The sequence below is a fragment of the Tamandua tetradactyla genome, chromosome 13 (genome assembly GCF_023851605.1).
Source record: "Tamandua tetradactyla isolate mTamTet1 chromosome 13, mTamTet1.pri, whole genome shotgun sequence".
Lineage (NCBI taxonomy): Eukaryota > Metazoa > Chordata > Mammalia > Pilosa > Myrmecophagidae > Tamandua > Tamandua tetradactyla.
In genome coordinates, this window is record NC_135339.1 from 53,928,631 (window position 1) to 53,947,679 (window position 19,049).

General features: G+C 38.8%; 1 protein-coding gene across 1 annotated transcript in view; it reads right to left on the bottom strand.

Moving 5' to 3' along the window:
• Positions 1 to 1,806: 1,806 nt before the first annotated feature.
• PCGF5 (polycomb group ring finger 5) overlaps positions 1,807 to 19,049 on the bottom strand; it is a 245,976-nt gene continuing 228,733 nt past the window's right edge. The window contains exon 11 of the mRNA XM_077125469.1: positions 1,807 to 2,310. Coding sequence (XP_076981584.1) covers positions 2,303 to 2,310 — 8 coding nt within the window. The 3' untranslated portion in view covers positions 1,807 to 2,302. The remainder of the gene's footprint in view (positions 2,311 to 19,049) is intronic.

A 19,049-nucleotide genomic window follows, 5' to 3' on the forward strand; every position in this document is an offset into this window, starting at 1 on the left:
TCCCCTCCCTACCCTCCCAGAATATAAGCACCACTTGGGCAGAGCATTGTCTCTTTTGCTTACCATTGTATCCTCGATGCTAAGAACAGAACCTGAGACCCAGGAGGCACTTAAAAAACAATTATTGAATAAATAAACAAATAATTTGGGCTATAATTACATCAAATTGGTATTGCAGCATCAATTATTCAACTTCTGGCAATAACTTTCGTTTTTAATTTGTTAGAAAGATAATAAATTTATTTTTACACATAAATGCAGTTAGATGGCCAAATCATTCACAACGTAGTTTGGGGCTTCACGAGCAGGGAAGGTAACAAAAAGGATATTAGTTATTAATTTGTCCAAAACAAGCATTATTTTTGTCTACCCCCTTAAAGTACAGATGGGGAACTAAAGTCTAGTAATAAGCATTGTAACTCTAAGCTAAGTTATGGTACTGGCTCTAACTTTTTATGATAGAAAGTTTTTTAAACAAACTATCCAAGTTTGATACTGATTAGTGCTACTGCTAAATCAGCTGAGTAAAGAGAAAATGAAAAAAGAGACTAAACTAAGCAGGCTTCAAATCCATAGTTGCTGGAGCATGAACTCAATTCCATTCAGTTTGATTAAACAAAATTGGTCTGCCTCAGAAATAAATCCGCAGAAGCTTCTTAGACTGACAGTTGTGCCCGTTTTGTATTATCTCATTACTTATGCTGAAAGTGCTTATTCCCTTGTCCCTCAGTTTTTTCTCAGATGCAATGATGCTTAATTTTACCACAGTATTAAAGTGGGAAATTGAGCATTTTGAAAGTATGAGAAGATATAGAACTAATTTGTTTGGACAACTGGTTTATATCTGAGATGTATAAAGGGGAGCATCTCCAATCCCGTGTGTAGTTCATAGTTTCTTTTCCATGTGGGGGAATTAATTCCTAGGCTGCTTGGCAGTCTAGGAGTTGGTACAAATCACCCAGCTTCTGTTTCATGAGTTTTTGAAGTGTTCTTTTTTACATTTGTTGAATGTTTCCTCAAACTTAAATATAGAATGGATTAGAAGGCATGGAAAAAAAAATACAATGACATCTGAAAACAAGATACTCATTTTTTAAAACGTTATTTCTCTTATTCATCTGTAACTGCACCTGTGTATAGTAATCTTGATTACATTGCCCTCTAGTGGTATCTTGAGGGCTTAAAGTGCAATAAGCATTTCCTTTTTTTTTTTTTTAACATGGGCAGGCCCCAGGAATCAAACCCAGGTCTTCTGGTATGGCAGGCGAGAATGCTGCCATTGAGCCACTGTCGCACCACCCTAAGCATTTCCTTTTAGGTGATCTTTCCTTCAACATTTATTGAGCATCTGTTATATGCTTAGCACTGAGGTAGGCTCCGGGGATAGTGAGATTATTAAGGCATAGTTCCTACACCTATTCAGTTTTCAGTCTAGCAAAAGAGGCATCTCACCATAGCACCGTGTAAACAGGAATGACAGTAAAAGTATGTACAGAGATCTCTGACTATGCAGAGGAAGGAGTTATCAATTCCTCCTAAGTGTGTTGGAAGTGCTTTTCAAACACATTACACGTGAGTAGGGACTTGCAACATGCACAGAACTTTTCTAGCTCTGTGTGTGTATATGTGTGTGTGCATTCAAGCATATATTGCTCCAAGATTGAAGGAACAGCTTAAGTAAAGAGAGCTGGTCGTTAAAATGCACAGTGTGTCCAGGTGACTGCTAGGTGCCTTTCATGCAAGATTCACAAAGTGCTTCAACCTAATGTAATCCCACTTCCCCTCACAAACTCACAAACCACTTCACAAAATTGTCACAGGTTTTTATTAGAAAGGTTGGGACAAATTGAACAAGCTTTTACATCATGGTCAAGATTTTGCTCTACCATGTCTGCATCTGTCATGATTGTAATTCATATAATAATATATAAATGGTTATGTTCTTAATGATAATACAGATTGCTGTTGTCACAACACATACTTTTGTTCTCATCCTCCCTTTCCCATATGTACAATACTGATTTTCCTTTATCAGTCCCTTTCAAAATTCCTACTGTTCCTTAATTTGTGGGGAAAAAAATCGGAACTTGAAAAATACACTTATTTAACTAACAAATTGGATTTACTAACTTACTTTGTGGGTGAATGTCTTTTCTTTTTGCTGTGCAGAAGATGCAGGCATCTTCCTGGCTTCTGGAGTGCAGTGGAGTCAGTCAGCACTTGGGCAGAATTCTGAGCTACTCCCAGCTCAGCCACTGACTGGCTGTGTGTCTTGGACAATTTCTCCTGGTGTCCACTTTTTTCACTTCTCTGAAACAGGAGAGACGTAGAGGTGTGAGCAGGGCAATTGTATATTGCTCTAGATTCTTTCCTCTTTAAAGGCAGTGCCCTGGAAGGGAGCATATATGGGTTCTGAAGGCAGACAGATCTGAGATCAAATCCTGCCTCTGCCACTTACTAGCTGTGTGTCACTGGAAAGTTTCTCAGCCTCTCTGAGCTCATTTCCTCATCTGTAAAATGGAGATAGTAATGCCTACTTGCAGGACTGCTAGAGGGGTTGCTACAGTATATGAAAAATTCCTGGCACAGAGAACATAAATACAAATTAATTCCCCTCCCAAACCCCCTTATTCATTGTAATAAGCATAAATTGTACCAAAATTCCACTTATATATAAGCATAATAGAACAATTTTTACATGTAATCCTTACCCTGAAGTTACCCAACTTCGAAAAAGGGCCTTACCATTTGAAACTCAATCTCATCTGGCTCATCTCATTGGGTCCTCCCACAAGTCTCTGAGGTACAGAATCTTAAAATCTCTCACCCACAATTTCCTGAGAGTTTACTCTGCGCCAAATGAGATGCGAGGATTAAAGCACTCAATCACTGCCCTACAGAAGTCCCCAGTCAGATGGAATGAGGCAGATGAAAACACCAGCAACAATTCAGTGTTTAAGTGCTATGAGACAGTGTAGTGGAGGGCACAAAGGAAGCACAGAGGAGGGGCACCTAATTTAAGTTGATCTTTGGAGTGAAGAGGGAAGTCAAACTGAATCAGGCAGGAGAGGAAGAGTTTCTTTTGAAGGGGATGGGAGGAAGTATGTGTGCGTGTTGTTGGTGGGGGAAACAGAGATGGGGTCAGGAGAGAATGGAGGGGGGGGGGGTGGTTTCCAGAAAGAGAAACAGGTATTCTTGAAGCTAGAAGAAAAAGTCCACGCTCATGATCAAATTAATCTTTTTAGGCCATTATATGTTGGCCGTGTAGTTATATGTGTGACATGAAGAACTGAGCATTGTGAAATGAACCACCTTTGTACCTCAAGTAACTGAAGCTTCTTTTAAAAAACTGTTACCTATAGTTGAAGTAACCGAGCCACATTCCAGTAAAGGCTGAATCAAAATCACCAGTAAATCAACAGTGTTTCTAATCCTAAACAGAGAAGCAATAATTGTTTATGGAGTCATGGTGACAATACTAACTCATATGCAGAAATATTCCTGTTACGTATTCTTCTTTAAAGAAACTTGCATATTTTATAAACTGCAAAGCCTACCTTAAAAAGTGGAGAAAGTTTCTTAGTTAGGAAAATGATTAATTTGTTCTTTCTTTCCCTACTCTTTATCCATGCAACTTAGCTATTCGGATGATGTGGATGTCTTGGATTCACTCCTTCTTTAGCTTAGTTGAAAAGAGAGCTCTCAAAAATCAGAATGCCAATTATGACGTAAATGATCAGGCATGGAGAATGAAGAACAGGCTTCCAAGCTGCGATGGTGATGGAGTTTTGCTATAAGATGCAAAGCAGATTTTTCCCTTCCTAACTTGGGCAGAAATGAATTCATTTCTTCTCCAGCCTTGATTCCTGGCACGAAAACCAAACATTTACATTTTTAGAGTCCTTTTTTTTGTGAACGTTTGGTGTGTAGAACTTTTCCTCCAAGGATAATTTTAGCACTAAGAATGCATCAAATTATTTCAAATCCTGGCAAGCTCCAAAACGTGAGTGGGTGACATAGGAAGGGTCTATTCTCAGGAAATAACAATGGTGTAAGTACAATCTAAGAGACTTAGAAAATAATTTACACACACACACAAACAGACATATTCCTTCACTACCCAGAAATTGAAATTAATTTAGCATATTGAGATTATTCTACTTGGGCATTTCTTTTAAATGCCAAGGAAGAAATTTACTTTGGCATTAATGATAAACATTTCTAGCCCACAGAGAAGAGGGCACAGACTTTGGGCTTAAAAAGTATTATAGGAGAATTATTGTTGCACGTTCACCCTCTTACCTAGTATACCTCCTCCCCTTTCCTGGGGCCTTCTCCAATGGACCACCAAGATTAATAGTAAGGTACAGGTTCAGGGGTACACCAATAGCCCCCTGTGGCTTCAGAATAATGTGCACAAGAGCAAAAAGGAACATCACAAAAGAATAAGTAACTTATACTTTTTATTTGTGTATACAAATTTATACACATACTCACAAAAATTCTTTTTAATTTCTCCTCCTTCCTCACAAGTTTTGAGAAAAAAATACAAGATGTATTTTATTTTGTGTAGGGTCTTCCAAATATTTTGCTATTGTCCTTGGTAGGAGGTAAATAGTAGAATTGAAGTGACTGCTCTACCTGTATGTATTTTGTTTGTTTTTGTTTTTTAGCTTTTTGTTTTTGGAGGGGAATATTTCCATATTTTTTTAGAGTCTAAAACAATATGAGAGCTCAATTTAATAATTCTGTGCACTTATATGATGACAGTTAATCTAATGATAAATACTGGCTTAATTAGGGGATTTAATTTTTTTCATACATGTAATAGTAAATGAAAATTACCCATAATTCCATGGAATGGAGATAGTTGTTGCTAAGACACACACATGTATATATATATATATATATATATATATATATATATATATATAAATACATATTACACATGCCAAGTTACCCACATCAGTAGGGTCACAATGAGGTGGTCACCAGGCCGGGCCGCAAGTATGCCAAGGTACTGTGCATCCTGGATGAGTGGGTGGTACCATGCCACAGAATGCTTGATACACACGCACCCATTACAGCTTTGCAGTAGGTACAAAAAGAAGTAAATGGAAGTACATTGAAACCAGGAAGAGAAGTCCCTTCCTCTTAAAGCATCTCTCCAGTTCCTTGCTCTGATAAAGTGTAACATTCTGCTTGCTGCAAAAGAGAAATGCTTGATGGGTTCATCTCCATTATCACAGAATAGGCTGTGAAGAGTGTATATAGAGTTGAGGCAATACGCTGATCATTGGCCACCATCTAAATAGAGGGAGGGAAGGGGCCTGCCTGGACACTCACTTTAGGTGAATTGAGGAGGGCCGAATTTAAACAAAAGTAGCTCCCCTTCCTCTGGTTTCCCAGGGCAGAATCTGGGAGTCCTTGTGAGATTCCAGCCCTCATTATTTGACCTGGGAAGTCTGCTTTGGCTAGAGTGTGCCTCTCCCATAATTCCTGTTTGATCAATTACTTACCAGACTTTCAAAAAACATTCTCAAGAGTTCAAAAAAGAACAAATGAAGGCTTTCGAGTTGTTTATGACCTGCAGGGCCCTCTAGAGCACAGGGCCCAGCAGGGCTCCTCTTTTGTTTATTGGGTTGGAACAGAAACACTCTCCAATCACAGTGGAGGTGCTTGGTGCCCATTGGCAATCCTTTTGTCTTCTGAGAAATGCATTATCAAATTTCTTCTAGCCATTCTTTTCCAGCTTCCCTATTTCTGCAGTTGCCCAAGCTTTTCTCAGAAGCCCCACTTCTGGCAGGCAACATGGCCTTCTGTTTTACCAAGATTTCAAGCCACATGATTTGAACTTCTTTTTCCTCTGCCTCAAATGTTCTTCTTTACATCTCTGATTAGGAAACACTCTTCCTGTGGTGCCTACCACAGCCCTGATGAGTGGACATTGACATGATCTTGCTCTCCAGCCACTGTTAATGATAATATGACTCAAAGCCAGACCATCCATTGGCCAGGACTGGCCAATGTAGTCCTTCCTTTGAAAAAGTAAACAAATAAACACAAAGATTGCAATTATTACCTGTAAACAGGCTTGCACTTGTATATAGGGTGGAGTCAGGGTGGGAACTGACCATCTGGGCCTTGTGCTGTGTAAGCAGAGAGTGGAAGGGAGCCAAGGCAGGTGAGCAGACAGAGTAGAAATGGGAGAATCTGCAACTCCAGAGTAAGTAAAATGGAGAGAATGGCTTCCAAATCACTCTCCAGTTCCTACAAGTCTGTATCTCCAAACTTGGGTCCTAGGAAGTTCCCCATAACCCCATCAACAACCCCCAATTTTTACTTTGCTAGCTTGAGTGGTAACTCTCTACTTTGCCAATTTTTAGGTCAGGGGTTTTCTCTCTAGAAGTCCGGAAGCAGGCAGAAGAGAGGTGGAAGAGCAAGAAGGCATGGCATGAAAGGGTAGACTGTAACAGGTTCTTGTGTCATGGTTCAGACATGAGTTGGTGGGGAGGGAAAGAACAGAAGTGGAGGGGAAGCCTTAAGTTTGTATTTGGATTGGACTGGGCTTTTTAATTTTTGGAAGCAAAAAGTATTTATCTTATAACTGAAAATTTCTGGAAAACTGTTTTTCAAGGGCCAGCCAGGAATGGAAAGTTTATACAACATGGTAGAAGGTGGAGGATGGAGGAACTAAAATCCATTTTTCTGCTTGTTGTTAACAAATAGGCTGAAAGCACGCACACGTACACACACTGTGAAGTATGATTATTGTCTAATAAAGCTGAAGTTCAAAGTTAAGTTACCTGCCAGAAAGTGGAGGTATCAGAACAGTAACCTTGAGACTTATGACATCAAGCCCAGTGCTCTTTCACTTTATCTCAGGTCCTTGCTTTAAACAAAGCAAGGTGTGCAGTTGGCATTTTAAAAAGAGGAAGAATTCAGATGAGCGCAAGAGTGAGGGCACTGCAGGCAGGCATGAGTGTTAGGTCTAGGGACACCATAGTAAGAGGGCCCAAAGGCAGAAAGCAGGGGGAGACGGGTCACGTAAGTGGAAGCAAGGCAGGGGAGCTTGGACTCTGCCGTGGCAGGTTTCTGAGGCAGTGAGGGAGAGGATGAAAGTGTTTCATGAAAATCACTCCTGTGGTGGGGAGGGAAGACTCAGCACAGAAATCGGATGGGTCTGCTCAGCAGCGGAAGGTGAGATAATGAGGGTTAGAACAGTGCTGGTGACCACAGAAATTGGCAGGACATGATGGAAAGTTTGATAGAGGGAATAAAGGAGAGGCTTACATAATAGGGTACTTAGAGAAAAGAAGCTGTTTGGGGCTGTTCCTAATCTGCTGAGGTAAATAGCATGAAGGGCAGACTGTCAGTCATGGCCACTGTTAAGAGCCCAGGACTGCCTGGGAAGGCAGATTGGTCTAATTTAGTTTGGCTTTTCTTCTGTTCTTTTCCTTGAATGACAACACAGTGTGAATGCTAAGGCATGTGGCTCAGGCAATTCACAGGGGTATTGCCCAGGAAAGGCAGCTGGCTGCCAAGACACAACACAGGGTGGCATTCACTTAAGTGAACTGATCACAGCAAAGGGTCTGGCCTTAACCCTGTGTGGCAGGACACATCTTCCCCCCAGCCGCCTCCCTGGGGTCTGGCACTCACCCAACTCTCCTTTGGGTCAGGCACACACTAATCAAGAATAAGAAGGGGGTCTTTTGTCATGCCGGACCTTTTTCTACCAGCGGGGACTGGAAACCCTCTGCAGCTCCATTCCAGAGGCAGAAAAAGAAAAAAAAGAAAAGAAAAGAAAACAGAATGGAATGATTGACAATGCAGACCAAAAGCCAAGGAGGATAAGAGATGAGATCAGAGGGAGTTAGGGCAGAGGGGTTTAAGAGACTGATGGGTATTAGGGAACCAGAAGGACTCAGTAAAGGGGAAGAGCTCCCCTGGGCTCTGAGAGAGGGGTGACAGTGTGGGTGGCCGTGGGAATTGATAACACAGGGTGGGTGGGGGTGGAGCTCTCTGAGGGATCTGAGCAGATGGTTTGCGCAGGAAGTCACTGTTCTGAACGTTCTTCTGGACGTGTCCGTGCGTGAGACTGATCAGCCCCCAGTGAGGTTTAATTTCCGTAATGGACGGTCCTACTCAGGCTCAGAAACAGTTTTCCTCTGCACTACGAGAGAAGATCCACTTTTCAGCAGGGTCTCATAGTAACCAAAGCTACAGATATGAAGCCAATGTATTGGTTTATAATGAAAAATAACAGCTGTTGACAGTGTGTTTATGCCAGCAGATCTGTATGTTATCTCCCTATAGGCAAGTGGCAAGGGAAGCCAAATGATCACGAGGCTGTGAGCCCACAACCAGAGCAAGGATACTTTGTAATCCACCACAGGGATGCACACTACACAAAGACTGACCATCCTGTTGGCAGTGTTTACATGACCCTAGCAACTTCTGCTGCTTTAAATTTCTCCTTTCTTATCTTCCAGTCCAGAGTTTCTCAAAGTCTGGTCTGAGAACTACCTGCATCCAAATTTACTGGGGAAGTTGTCAAATTTTCAGATTCACAGTGGTCAATCCCAGACTTTCCAGAAACAAAATCTAAGAAAGGGCCCCTGGAATCTATATTTGAACACCCTCCCTCCCCCTGCCCCCACACCCACTCAAGATTTATGAAGCCCAACTGTAGTTTTAGGCTAGCCAGTCACTTTTTTTTATAATAGCTCTTTAAATGGAATGCGTTTGATTGATTAGGTTTGTCCAATTAAACTTACCTTATGAGGTCTGGGAAGCCAATAACTTATCCCTCCTCCCCTCTGGGTTCTAATTCAATAAAGGATCAATATAAGAAATCAAATGTGCCTCTAAGTGCTGGCTTTATTTAGTGTTCTCTGATCCATTAGATTGACAAATGGGCTGGCGCCACCCAGTTGCCTGTTAGCTCTTGAGGCCTTTGCAGGCATGAAGCTGCACAAATAGTGGAAGTAGGAACAGGCCTAAATAGGCAGGCCCAGAGGAAGTGGGAGATAAGAGGCTGTACTGTGCCTGAAAATGGTAACCCTGCCTAGTAGAGAGGTGTGACCTAGTGAGTCCCTCCTCCTTTCCTGGCTGTCCCGAGAGTGCTGGAGTACTGTTAGAGGAGCTCCCCTCCATAATGTCATTGAAGTTTTGCTTGCATCACCTACTGTAATGTGAACTTCACCTCTGTCCTCTTCCTGACTTCTCCATAAATTTTGGACCTCAGCTACCCAGTTCAGGTTGTGGCTTACCTCTTTCCTCCAGCTCAGTTTCCTTTGCTCTCTCAAGTGAGGAGTTCTGTTTCTTATTTGCCTCCAAGGAATCACACTGCAAACTCTGACCCTTCAGCCAGTTCTATAGGTACAGCACTAGTAGGGTTGTCAGACACAGGCTGTACCCCTTTCTCAATCAATTCTTATGCCTCCTTCCAAAGCTGCCTTCCCAAATGGACGAGAGTTAGAGAGTAATTCTTCAGGCAAGGGAAGATACCCAGTTGTACTTGCTTGTTAGATACTCTGTCAGTGGTTTTGACCAGCATTCGCAGTAAGCATAGAGGAAGATATGGCCGAAGTCTGCCTGAGGAAGTCAGAGAAGGCTTCACAGGGGAAACAGCTCCTCAAGGTGGAGCAGGAATAGTGCTGCCCTGTGTGGTTGTGCAGATTATGTGGTAGACCACAGAAGGAGCTCACTGGTCAGTGGGGAGAGGGATGTGGTATGCCTGAAACGAGGGGTATGTTCAGGAAACTGCAAAGGCTTAAATACAGCAAGAGCAAGAGGATGAGTGTATGAGATGAGGAGGAAACACGGACAGCGACCAGATCCTGATGGCCTTCCATTATGTAAAGCTGAAGTGTTTGACCTTTATCCTGGGTCTGTGGTCTCCCTTGTGGGTTCTGTATACCCCTTGTTGCGTCTGTGCGAGGTGAGCCACTGGAGTGTAAGAAGAAAATCTAGACCTTCTTATGTTTATTTTTTAAATCAACTTCAAGATAAATTGTCTATATCTATAGCTGCTATCACCAATACCACAAACTGGTTTTTGCTTAACAATGGGGATTTATTGGCTCATGTTTTTGAGGCTAGAAGAAATCCAAATTAATATATCGATAAGCTTACTTTCTTCTTCCAATATATTGATAAGCTTATAATTGATATCAAAATATCAATTAATATATTGATAAGCGTCTGTAGTGGTCTGGTGCTAGCTGACAGCAATCTTTGATGTTGCAGGGCTTATCTCTGTGCCTCCTATCACATGGAGATGTCCTCTCTTTTCTGCTCTTCCAGGTACCATGGACTTCTGTTTCCTGGTGCCTGTCTGTGACTTTCTCTGACTCCTGGCTTCTGGTTTCTTCTCTGCATAAGCCTCCAGTAATATGTATTAAGGCACACCCTGGTTCATTTGGGCCATATCCTAACTAAAAACAACATCTTCAAAGAGTCTTATTTATACATGGGTCCACACTCACAGGAAGGAGCATTCAGATTAAGAAGGGTATAAATATGGACATGTAAGTGACCCAAAATAGCTAAAACCATCTTGAAAAAGAATGAAGTTGCAGAAATACTTTCCAATCTTACAGTTTATTGCAAAGCCACAGTCATCAAAGCAGCATGGTATTGGCACAAGGACAGATGTACAGACCACTGGAATTGAACTAAGAGCTCAGATATCAACCCTCACATTTATGGCCAACTGATATTTGACAAGAGGGCAAAGACCACTTATTAGGAAAGAATGGTCTCATCAACAAATGGTGCTGAGTATACTGGATTTTCACCTGCAAAAGAATGAAAATGGACCCCTACCTCATACCATGTGCACAAATTATCTCAAAATGGATCCCAGACCCTAATATAAGAGCCAGAACTCTAAAACTCCTAGAAAAAAACTTAGGGAAGCATCTTCAGGACCTTGTGGTAGCCAATTGTTTCTTAGACTTTACACATCCAAGGTAGAAACAACAAAATAAAAAAATAGATATTTGGGACCTCATAAGTATTACAAACTGTTGTATATCAAAGGATTTTATCATGAAAGTAAAATGACACTCTATGCAATGGGAGAATGTACTCGGAAAGCACATATCTGATAAGGGTTTAACATCTAGGAGATATAAAGAAATTCTTCAAATCAACAACAAAAAGACAACCCAAAGATAAATGGGCAAAAGACTTGAATAGACATTTCTCCAAAGACTATATACAAATGGACAAAAAGCACATGAAAAGATGCTCAGCATCATTAGCCATTAGAGAAATGCAAATCAAACTACAATGAGATGCCATTTCACACCCACTAGAATGGCTATCATTTAAAAAAAAAAAAAGAAAATTGCAAGTGTTAGAGAGGATTAGAGGACAGGAACACTTATTCATTGTTAATGGAAATGTAAAATGGTAGGAAAGACACCACTTTTCTTTGCTGTGAAGGTATCATTTTTCTTTGCTGTAGAAGACAATTTGGCAGTTCCTCATAAAGTTAAATATAGAATTATTATATGACCCAACAATCCAACTTCTAAGCATATATCTAAAAGAACTGAAAACAGGGACTTGAACAGGTATTTTCACACTGATGTTCATAGTGGAATTATTCACAATTGCCAAAAGATAGAGGCAACCCAAGTGTCCATCAGCCAATACAATGTGCTATATACACACACACTATAATATTATTCAGCCACAAAAAGAGATGACATCCTAGGAAAAATAAGACAGAAACTAAAGAACAGCAATGGTATGGTCTCCTTTAGAAAATGCTTACAAGAAAACAGAGGCCTGGACTGTAAGCTTTTATAGCAAACACATTTGTTCTGGAATGGTAATTATTATTTCTGGATTTCGAGAGGCTGTTTGTATATATAACCTGATATTCAGAGATAAAAACAAAGCCAATCAGGTTGGGGTTAAAGTAATTCAGTACACAGGGATAAGGAAGACAATGTCTTTATTTTAGAACCACGCATGAAAGACCAAAGGAAGAAAGGTTTATTTGGTCTGGAACAGAAATTTTCTTTAGCACATAATCTAACTCAACTTATCTGTATAGCTCATTTGAACAAATGAAACACAGGAAGCCCAGAATAAGAATGAGGTCCTTTAATCCTATATAGTTTAATGTAATGCCCGGATACATCCTAGAGTATATTAAACAGCTAATCAATAAGTATTGGCAAAGTTCCTTGAGAGATGGGGGTAAAAATTATTAAACTTTACTATCAGGAAACCCCTGATACTGTGTCAAACTATAGGGACACCCAAATCAATAGGCCATGCCCTTGATCTTGAGGCTTACTCTTGTGAAACTTATGTAGGTAGTGGAGAAGCTTAGACTACACATAGGTATGTCTAAGACTTACTTCTGGAGGTCCTCTTTTGTTGCTCAGATGTAGCCTCAGTCTCTCCAAGCCCAACTCTGCAAGTGAAATCATTGCCCTCCCCACTACATGGATATGACATCCAGGGGTGAAAGTCTCCCTGGTGATGTGGGAGATGACCCCAGGGATGAGCCTGGCCCTGGCACCACAGGATCAACAATTCTATCCTGACCAAAAGGGGAAAAGAAGTTTAACTAATAAGGTATCAGTGGCAGAGAGAGTTCAAATAGAGTCTAGAGGCTACTCTGGAGGTTGCTCTTATGCACGCTTCAGTTAGACATTACTACCAATCATGACTTGCCAAACCCCAACCTTGACCCTCCAACCAAACCTAAAGAACACCTAGTGCAACATGCAAAATTCCACAAGGGTTCCATGCAATAGTTAACTTTCAAGAAACCCACAACCTCCAGATGGGTCCCTGGACTGGATAAGTCCTGAAACCTAGAGGGTCCAGCCTCTCCAGCACATCAGATAGTTCCATCTCCCTACCCCATATTAGTGACAGATCCTTCTAACATGAAAAATTTAGAGTGGCCATAGCCCAAACACCCCTAAAGAGAGGAACAGAAAGATCAAAGGTGATGGTGGAGTTAACAGAAAAGACAGGATTTAACAAATGAATATGATTGCTGAATCATTATACTGATATCTCTTTTTGTCTCCAGTATCTGAAAGCAGCTAGAAGTAAAGACCTAAGATTGTGGAATCATAACCCATGACAAACTCTGAAATATATTATATGACTAATTGTGGTTCTGTGCTTTGAAATTTATTGATTTTTTTGTATATATGTTATTTTTTCACAAAAAAAGAAAGAAAAAAAGTCTATTGTGGTGATAAAAAATATTTAAGCCCTCTAGCCTCCTATATTCTGGACCAGCTAAAAGGAAAAATCTGAGAGGATCATATGGTAGCCCATGACAAAGTCTTGGATCTGTCCTGTAACTACCTGTTGAAGTAACTACTCTTGTTGAAGAGTGCTTTAAAAAGTATTGTTTTTTCTTTCTTTGCTTTGTATATATGTTATACTATATAATAAAAAAGTTTAAAAAAAGGAGTAACAAAAAAAAAGAATGAAATCCTAATATATGTGACAGAATAAATAGACCTAGAAGACTTCATGTTCTGTGAAATCAGCCAGATACAAAAAGACCAACATTGTATGATTTCATTGATATGAAATAATTAAAATAAGAAAACTCGTGGAGTTAGAATCTAGTATATAGGTTATTTGGGGATGGGATGGGGTAGGGAAAAGGGAGATAAGGCTTAAAATGCACAGAGTTTCTATTTGGGAAGATGGAAAAGTTTTGATAATGGATGCTGGTGATAGTAGCACAGCATTATGTACATAATTAATGGTGCTAAATTATATAACTGAATGTGGTTAAAAGGTGGAACTTTTAGGTTGTATATGTTACTAAAATTAAAATTTTATAAAGAATTCATGGACCTACATAATACAAACAGTGAACACTGAGTTATACCTTGGACTATAGGTAATAGTACAATGATAAAAATGTGTTTTTATCAATTGCAACAAAGGTACCACACCAACATAAGCTGGTAATAGGGTGTTGTATGGGAACCCTGTATTTTATGTATGATTGTTCTGTAAACTCACAACTTCTCTATTCAAAACCAAATGCCCCCCCAAACAAAAATAAAAACAAAAACAAATTCAAGACATGAAAAAGCAGGAAAATGACCCAAGATGAGGAGAAAAATCAATCAACTAGAAACAGACCATAAAGTGACACGTGATAGTTTAAAAAGAGAAGAATGTTTAAATGTCTATGATACATATGTTCTACATGTTCAAATATATAGAGGAAAACCTGAGTGGGTTTAGGAGAGATGTAAATGATATTAAAATGATCCATATTGAATTTCTGGAGATGAAAAATACAATGTCTAAGATGGAAAATACATTGAATGGAATTAATAGCATAGTAGAAACCTCAGAAGAAAAAGTAGCAAACTTGAAAACATAGCAATGGAAATGATTCCATTAAAATGATAAGTAGAACATCAGGGAGTTGTAGGACAAACTTAAGTGTTTAATATATACATAATTGTAGTTTCACAAGGAAAGGAGAGAGTGGAGCAAAAACTTTTAAGAAATGATGGCAGAAATTTTTCCAAGTTGGATGAAAATTCAAGAACAGATCCAAGAACCTTATTGAGCCACAAGCAGACTAACAATAAAGAAACTGTACCAAAGCATGTCATAATCAAGTTGCTTATAATAAGTAATAAAGAGAAAATCTTTAAAAAAGAGCAAGACTAAAATCACACATTACATACAGAGGAGCAAGATAAGAATGAAAAAGGCTTTTTTGGAGAAAAATATACAAGTCAAAAAGACAGTGAAGCAACATCTTTAAAGTACTGAAAGAAAATGAAAATCTGTCAACTTAGAATTCTATACCCAGCAAGAATACCTCTAAAAAATGAAAACATAAAGTTTTTTTAAATTTTATTTTAGGCATTTAAAAGCTGGAAAAAACCCTTATACCTGCAGACCAGCTCTACAAGAAATCTTACAGGAAGTCTTTCAGTCAGAGGTAAATGAAATCAGAAGGCAATATGAATCAATACAAAAGAAACAAAGAACATTTAGAACAGTAAAAGTGGGAAAATACAAAATATTTTTTTTCTTATTTTAAAGTATCTTTTAAAAGCACCAGGATATTATTTTTAGAAAAATGTTATGTTTTTTCTAACATCAAGAAATAAAAACATTTTATTTCATCTTCATCTCATTCTTCAATATTTCTTTTACATTAGTTTTAATATATATCATTATATTAATGTAATTAAGCATGCATATTATTTTTGAGCAGAAGGTATTTTTTTCTGACTAGGATGAATAATCAAAATCTTGGCGATGATTACTGTGGTTCATTAAGAGTGATTGGAGTGTTTTGAATAGTGATATATTAATTTATTATTTGATTTGGCTCTGGGAAATATCCCCAAGATTGGCAATATGGAGAATTTCCTAAAGCAGTGGGAAACCTAGAATGAGATTATACTGCTGAATATGAACTCTCAAAATCTGAGTTCATTCAGAGGACCATAAGTTAGATATACAACATGGGATTTAACCACAGTTTTTGTTCGTTTGTTTTTAAAGTCATTTGTCTCATCCTGGACAGTTGTTTTGGTCTGTTTGCAGAAAAGAAAAACCTTTGAACTACTAAGGGATTTTAGTGCCTTAGAAATGAACTAGTCCTAGCCTTCCATTTTACAGATTTGAAAATTGAGTCTCACTGAGATCAAGTTACTTGCCTAAAATCATACAGTTATTTAGTTGGGTTGCATTTGGCAGACATTCACCTTATATACTTGACTGTGAGGGTACTAAAACATGAATTTCAAATAGCAAGTTCATTCAGAAATTTGTGACAATCTCAAGGCTACTTGTCTGCTATGCAGAATTTTTATCACTAGATAGTGACTTAGACAACAGCACCAAGTGGTTCTGTGATTTCTCCAATTTTGATTAGTCATTTAAGACAAACTAATGCTATTCATTTTTGTTATAAAAATTAATTTCCTGAAAATTTATCTGGCTGTGACAGAATTAAATAAACATGATATATAGGTACTGACAGCAAACAGAAAATAAGACCAACCTGTAAATACATTCAGGATGGTTTGTTGGTTTGTCTACCATATTAGTATTACATCCCCAACAAATTAAACAGCTTAGAATTTTGATGTCCACCCCAGAAGTTAGAGAAGCTTCCACTTTCTCCAAGGAGCACAGTTACACTCGTTTACCCTGAACTAAAGTGCTTACCTCAGGAGGAGTCATTCAGGTTGACTCTACCTCACAAGCCTCTCTTGAATGTGCCACTTCGCATCCATCTCCACTGCTGCTTCTCTGGCCCAAGCATTATCATCGCTTTCTTGGACTCTTAAAATACCCTCTTAATTTGGTTTCCTGTTTCTATTATCAACCCACTTGAAGCTCATTTTTCATACTTTTGTCTGAATAGTCTTTTTAAAATATAAATCTGGTTATATTATTCCTCTGTTTAAAATGCTTAATGGTAATTCCTGAATTCTTCACTCTAAGGCAGAACCAGGGGCTGCTCTCCTACCTCACAGACAGGAGCATTCCTCCTCAGAGAAAGAAGTCACCCTTATCATATAAGCTGCTTTCCAGGGTTGTCACACTCATGTTATCCTCCCTTCTCTCCAACTCGGCAATAGTTTCTGAAAATGAAAGATGACTGAGAATACTTATATTTGGGAAGTGAACTTGGTGGTTACAAGGTACTGCATCCAAAAGAACTTCTTCTGGAAGGGAAGGAAATATAGAAGGCTTTAAAGAATTCTGGATTACCTTCACTCCTCATGGAAAGATAATGAGGCAGAAAGACCAAAAGAGAATTCTTCAGGATTGCAGACTTATACCAAATAAAAGATGTGGAAACCCGGAAAGTTATCTAAGGGCTACCCTAGATTATGAGTAAAGGAGAGGCTTCTGAAGTTAAGTAGGTGAATAATAAGGAGAAGCTACACATTCTGTTTGTGGAGAAATGCCAGAACTCAATACAGCTTTCTTATTTAGGGATGAGTATGCTTAAAAAAAAACAACACACAAAAAAGAATGTTTCTGCAGCCCAAAGACTGACTTCTCCAGTTTTATTTCTACTCATCTATTTGTGTATGTTGTTCTATACAATTTTATCACACGTGTAGATTTGTTTATCGACCACCACAGTCAAAATACTGAAGAATTCCATCACCACAAGTATCCCTTGTATTGTGCTGCTCTTTTACAACCACTCCCACCCTCGTCCTGTCCCCTGTACCTAACCCCTGGCAACCAGTGATCTGCTGTTCCCCACTTCTAAAATTTTGTCATTTAAAAAATGTTATATGAATGGAATAACTTTCTTTTCATTCAGTGTAATTCCCTGAATTAATTCAAGTTGTTGTATTTATCAATAGCTAATTCTTTTTTATTACATATCTATGTATGGTATGTATATACTGGTTTCTTTAACCACAAACTTATTGAAAGCTGGTCAATTAAAAAATGTAAATATAAAGAAAGAATTCAATAAATCTCCAGGCAAAACAACAATAAAAACGTTTACCAATAAAAGTGCCAAAAATCTGAATTAATTTAGGTTATTCCTAGTGTTTCCATTAATTAGTGCTTTTTGCCTTGATGTCTCAAACTGCTGAACCTATATATCTCTTATATAGGCTTATATATTTGTGTTATTAAATACAGTGGCAATTACTAGAAGAAATTAAATGTTACACATACGTCATTTGTCTTTCAGATCACTAGAGAAGGAGGAGGAGAAATCAAAAATAGACTGTAGCTTACAAACATAAAAAACAAAGGAAATAATAAGGAAGAATTAAATAAGAAAATGAAAGTGAAACCAAGCAATCCTGTTATAACAATAAAGTGAAAAAGTTAAATTTCCATTGTTAAAAGGCAAAGACTCTAGGTTAATTTGAGTCTATATGAAGGCCATTTATGAGAGCAGACCTAAAACAAAATTTTAAAAGAGGTAAAATGAGCATGGAGGTTTTATAACAATTCCTATTTTCCTGTAATTAGGTCTAGAGCCCTCACTCCCCATTCTAACATAAGAACACCAGCAGCTGTTGTGTTAACCATTTCCACACAAGGCTTGCTGAGAAATGTTATTTCAATTCAACAAAATTGACACTTCAGCCTTTCCCACCCTTTACTCCCAACAAAAAGGCTATAAGGTGCAGAAGGTGGATAGAAGGATTACTTTTAGGAGAGTCTAGTATTTGTAAAGGCAAGGAGTACTTAAATAGTTTCTCTTCCCATAGCAAGGAAGGGATGCTCAAGATAATTACCTGTAAAATTTGAGAGATTTGTTTGTTTGCTGTTTTTGTATGAAAGGGAAACTTATATCTTGTTCTGAAGTTGAAAGTCCAGAAAGCTATAGTAATTGTTAACCTGCCCACAGAATGGGAAAAGAACCAAACTTGAAGGGAATAAGAGACTTCCCCTTTCAGGCCTCTCCATTGAGTTTCTGAGAATTAAGAACATATATCCAGCTTAGTCCCTTCAGACCTATCCAGAATTGGGGGTAGAAGACTGCAGATGATGCTAGGAATGATTGCTTGCTTGCTAGAGCCTCCCTTAGCTTGAGTCAAAGAGGAACACGCACGAGAGGAATGCCACATGCTGTTGTGTACAATCTAGGGCCAAGTGGAAGATGCATTTGAAACTTATAAGGACTCACCTGTGCCTAGAGAAGTTTCTTGGAATTGAAATCCTCATCACTGGGCATTCATCTACATCAAGTATATTGATAAGGAAGGAGCTAGACCAGCCAGGATAGCAAACAGTAGTCAGCTCTTTTGCCACCATGAATTGGTTCTTGCTCACAAAAGAGAATAACTTTGAAAAACAACAAATCAGAGTTTCTCTAATTTCCCTTCACATAAAGGAAAGTCATTTTTTTTTCTCTCCAGCCCTTCTAACAGCCAAGGGACAGTCACAGGAGGGAGGGGACAAAGTGGCATAACATGTGTCTCACTGGCCCAGCCTCCTTCCCCCATTCTCATGGACTCTTTCTATCCAAGCCCCTGAAGCCACAACTCTAACCTGTGCTTTGAATATGAGAA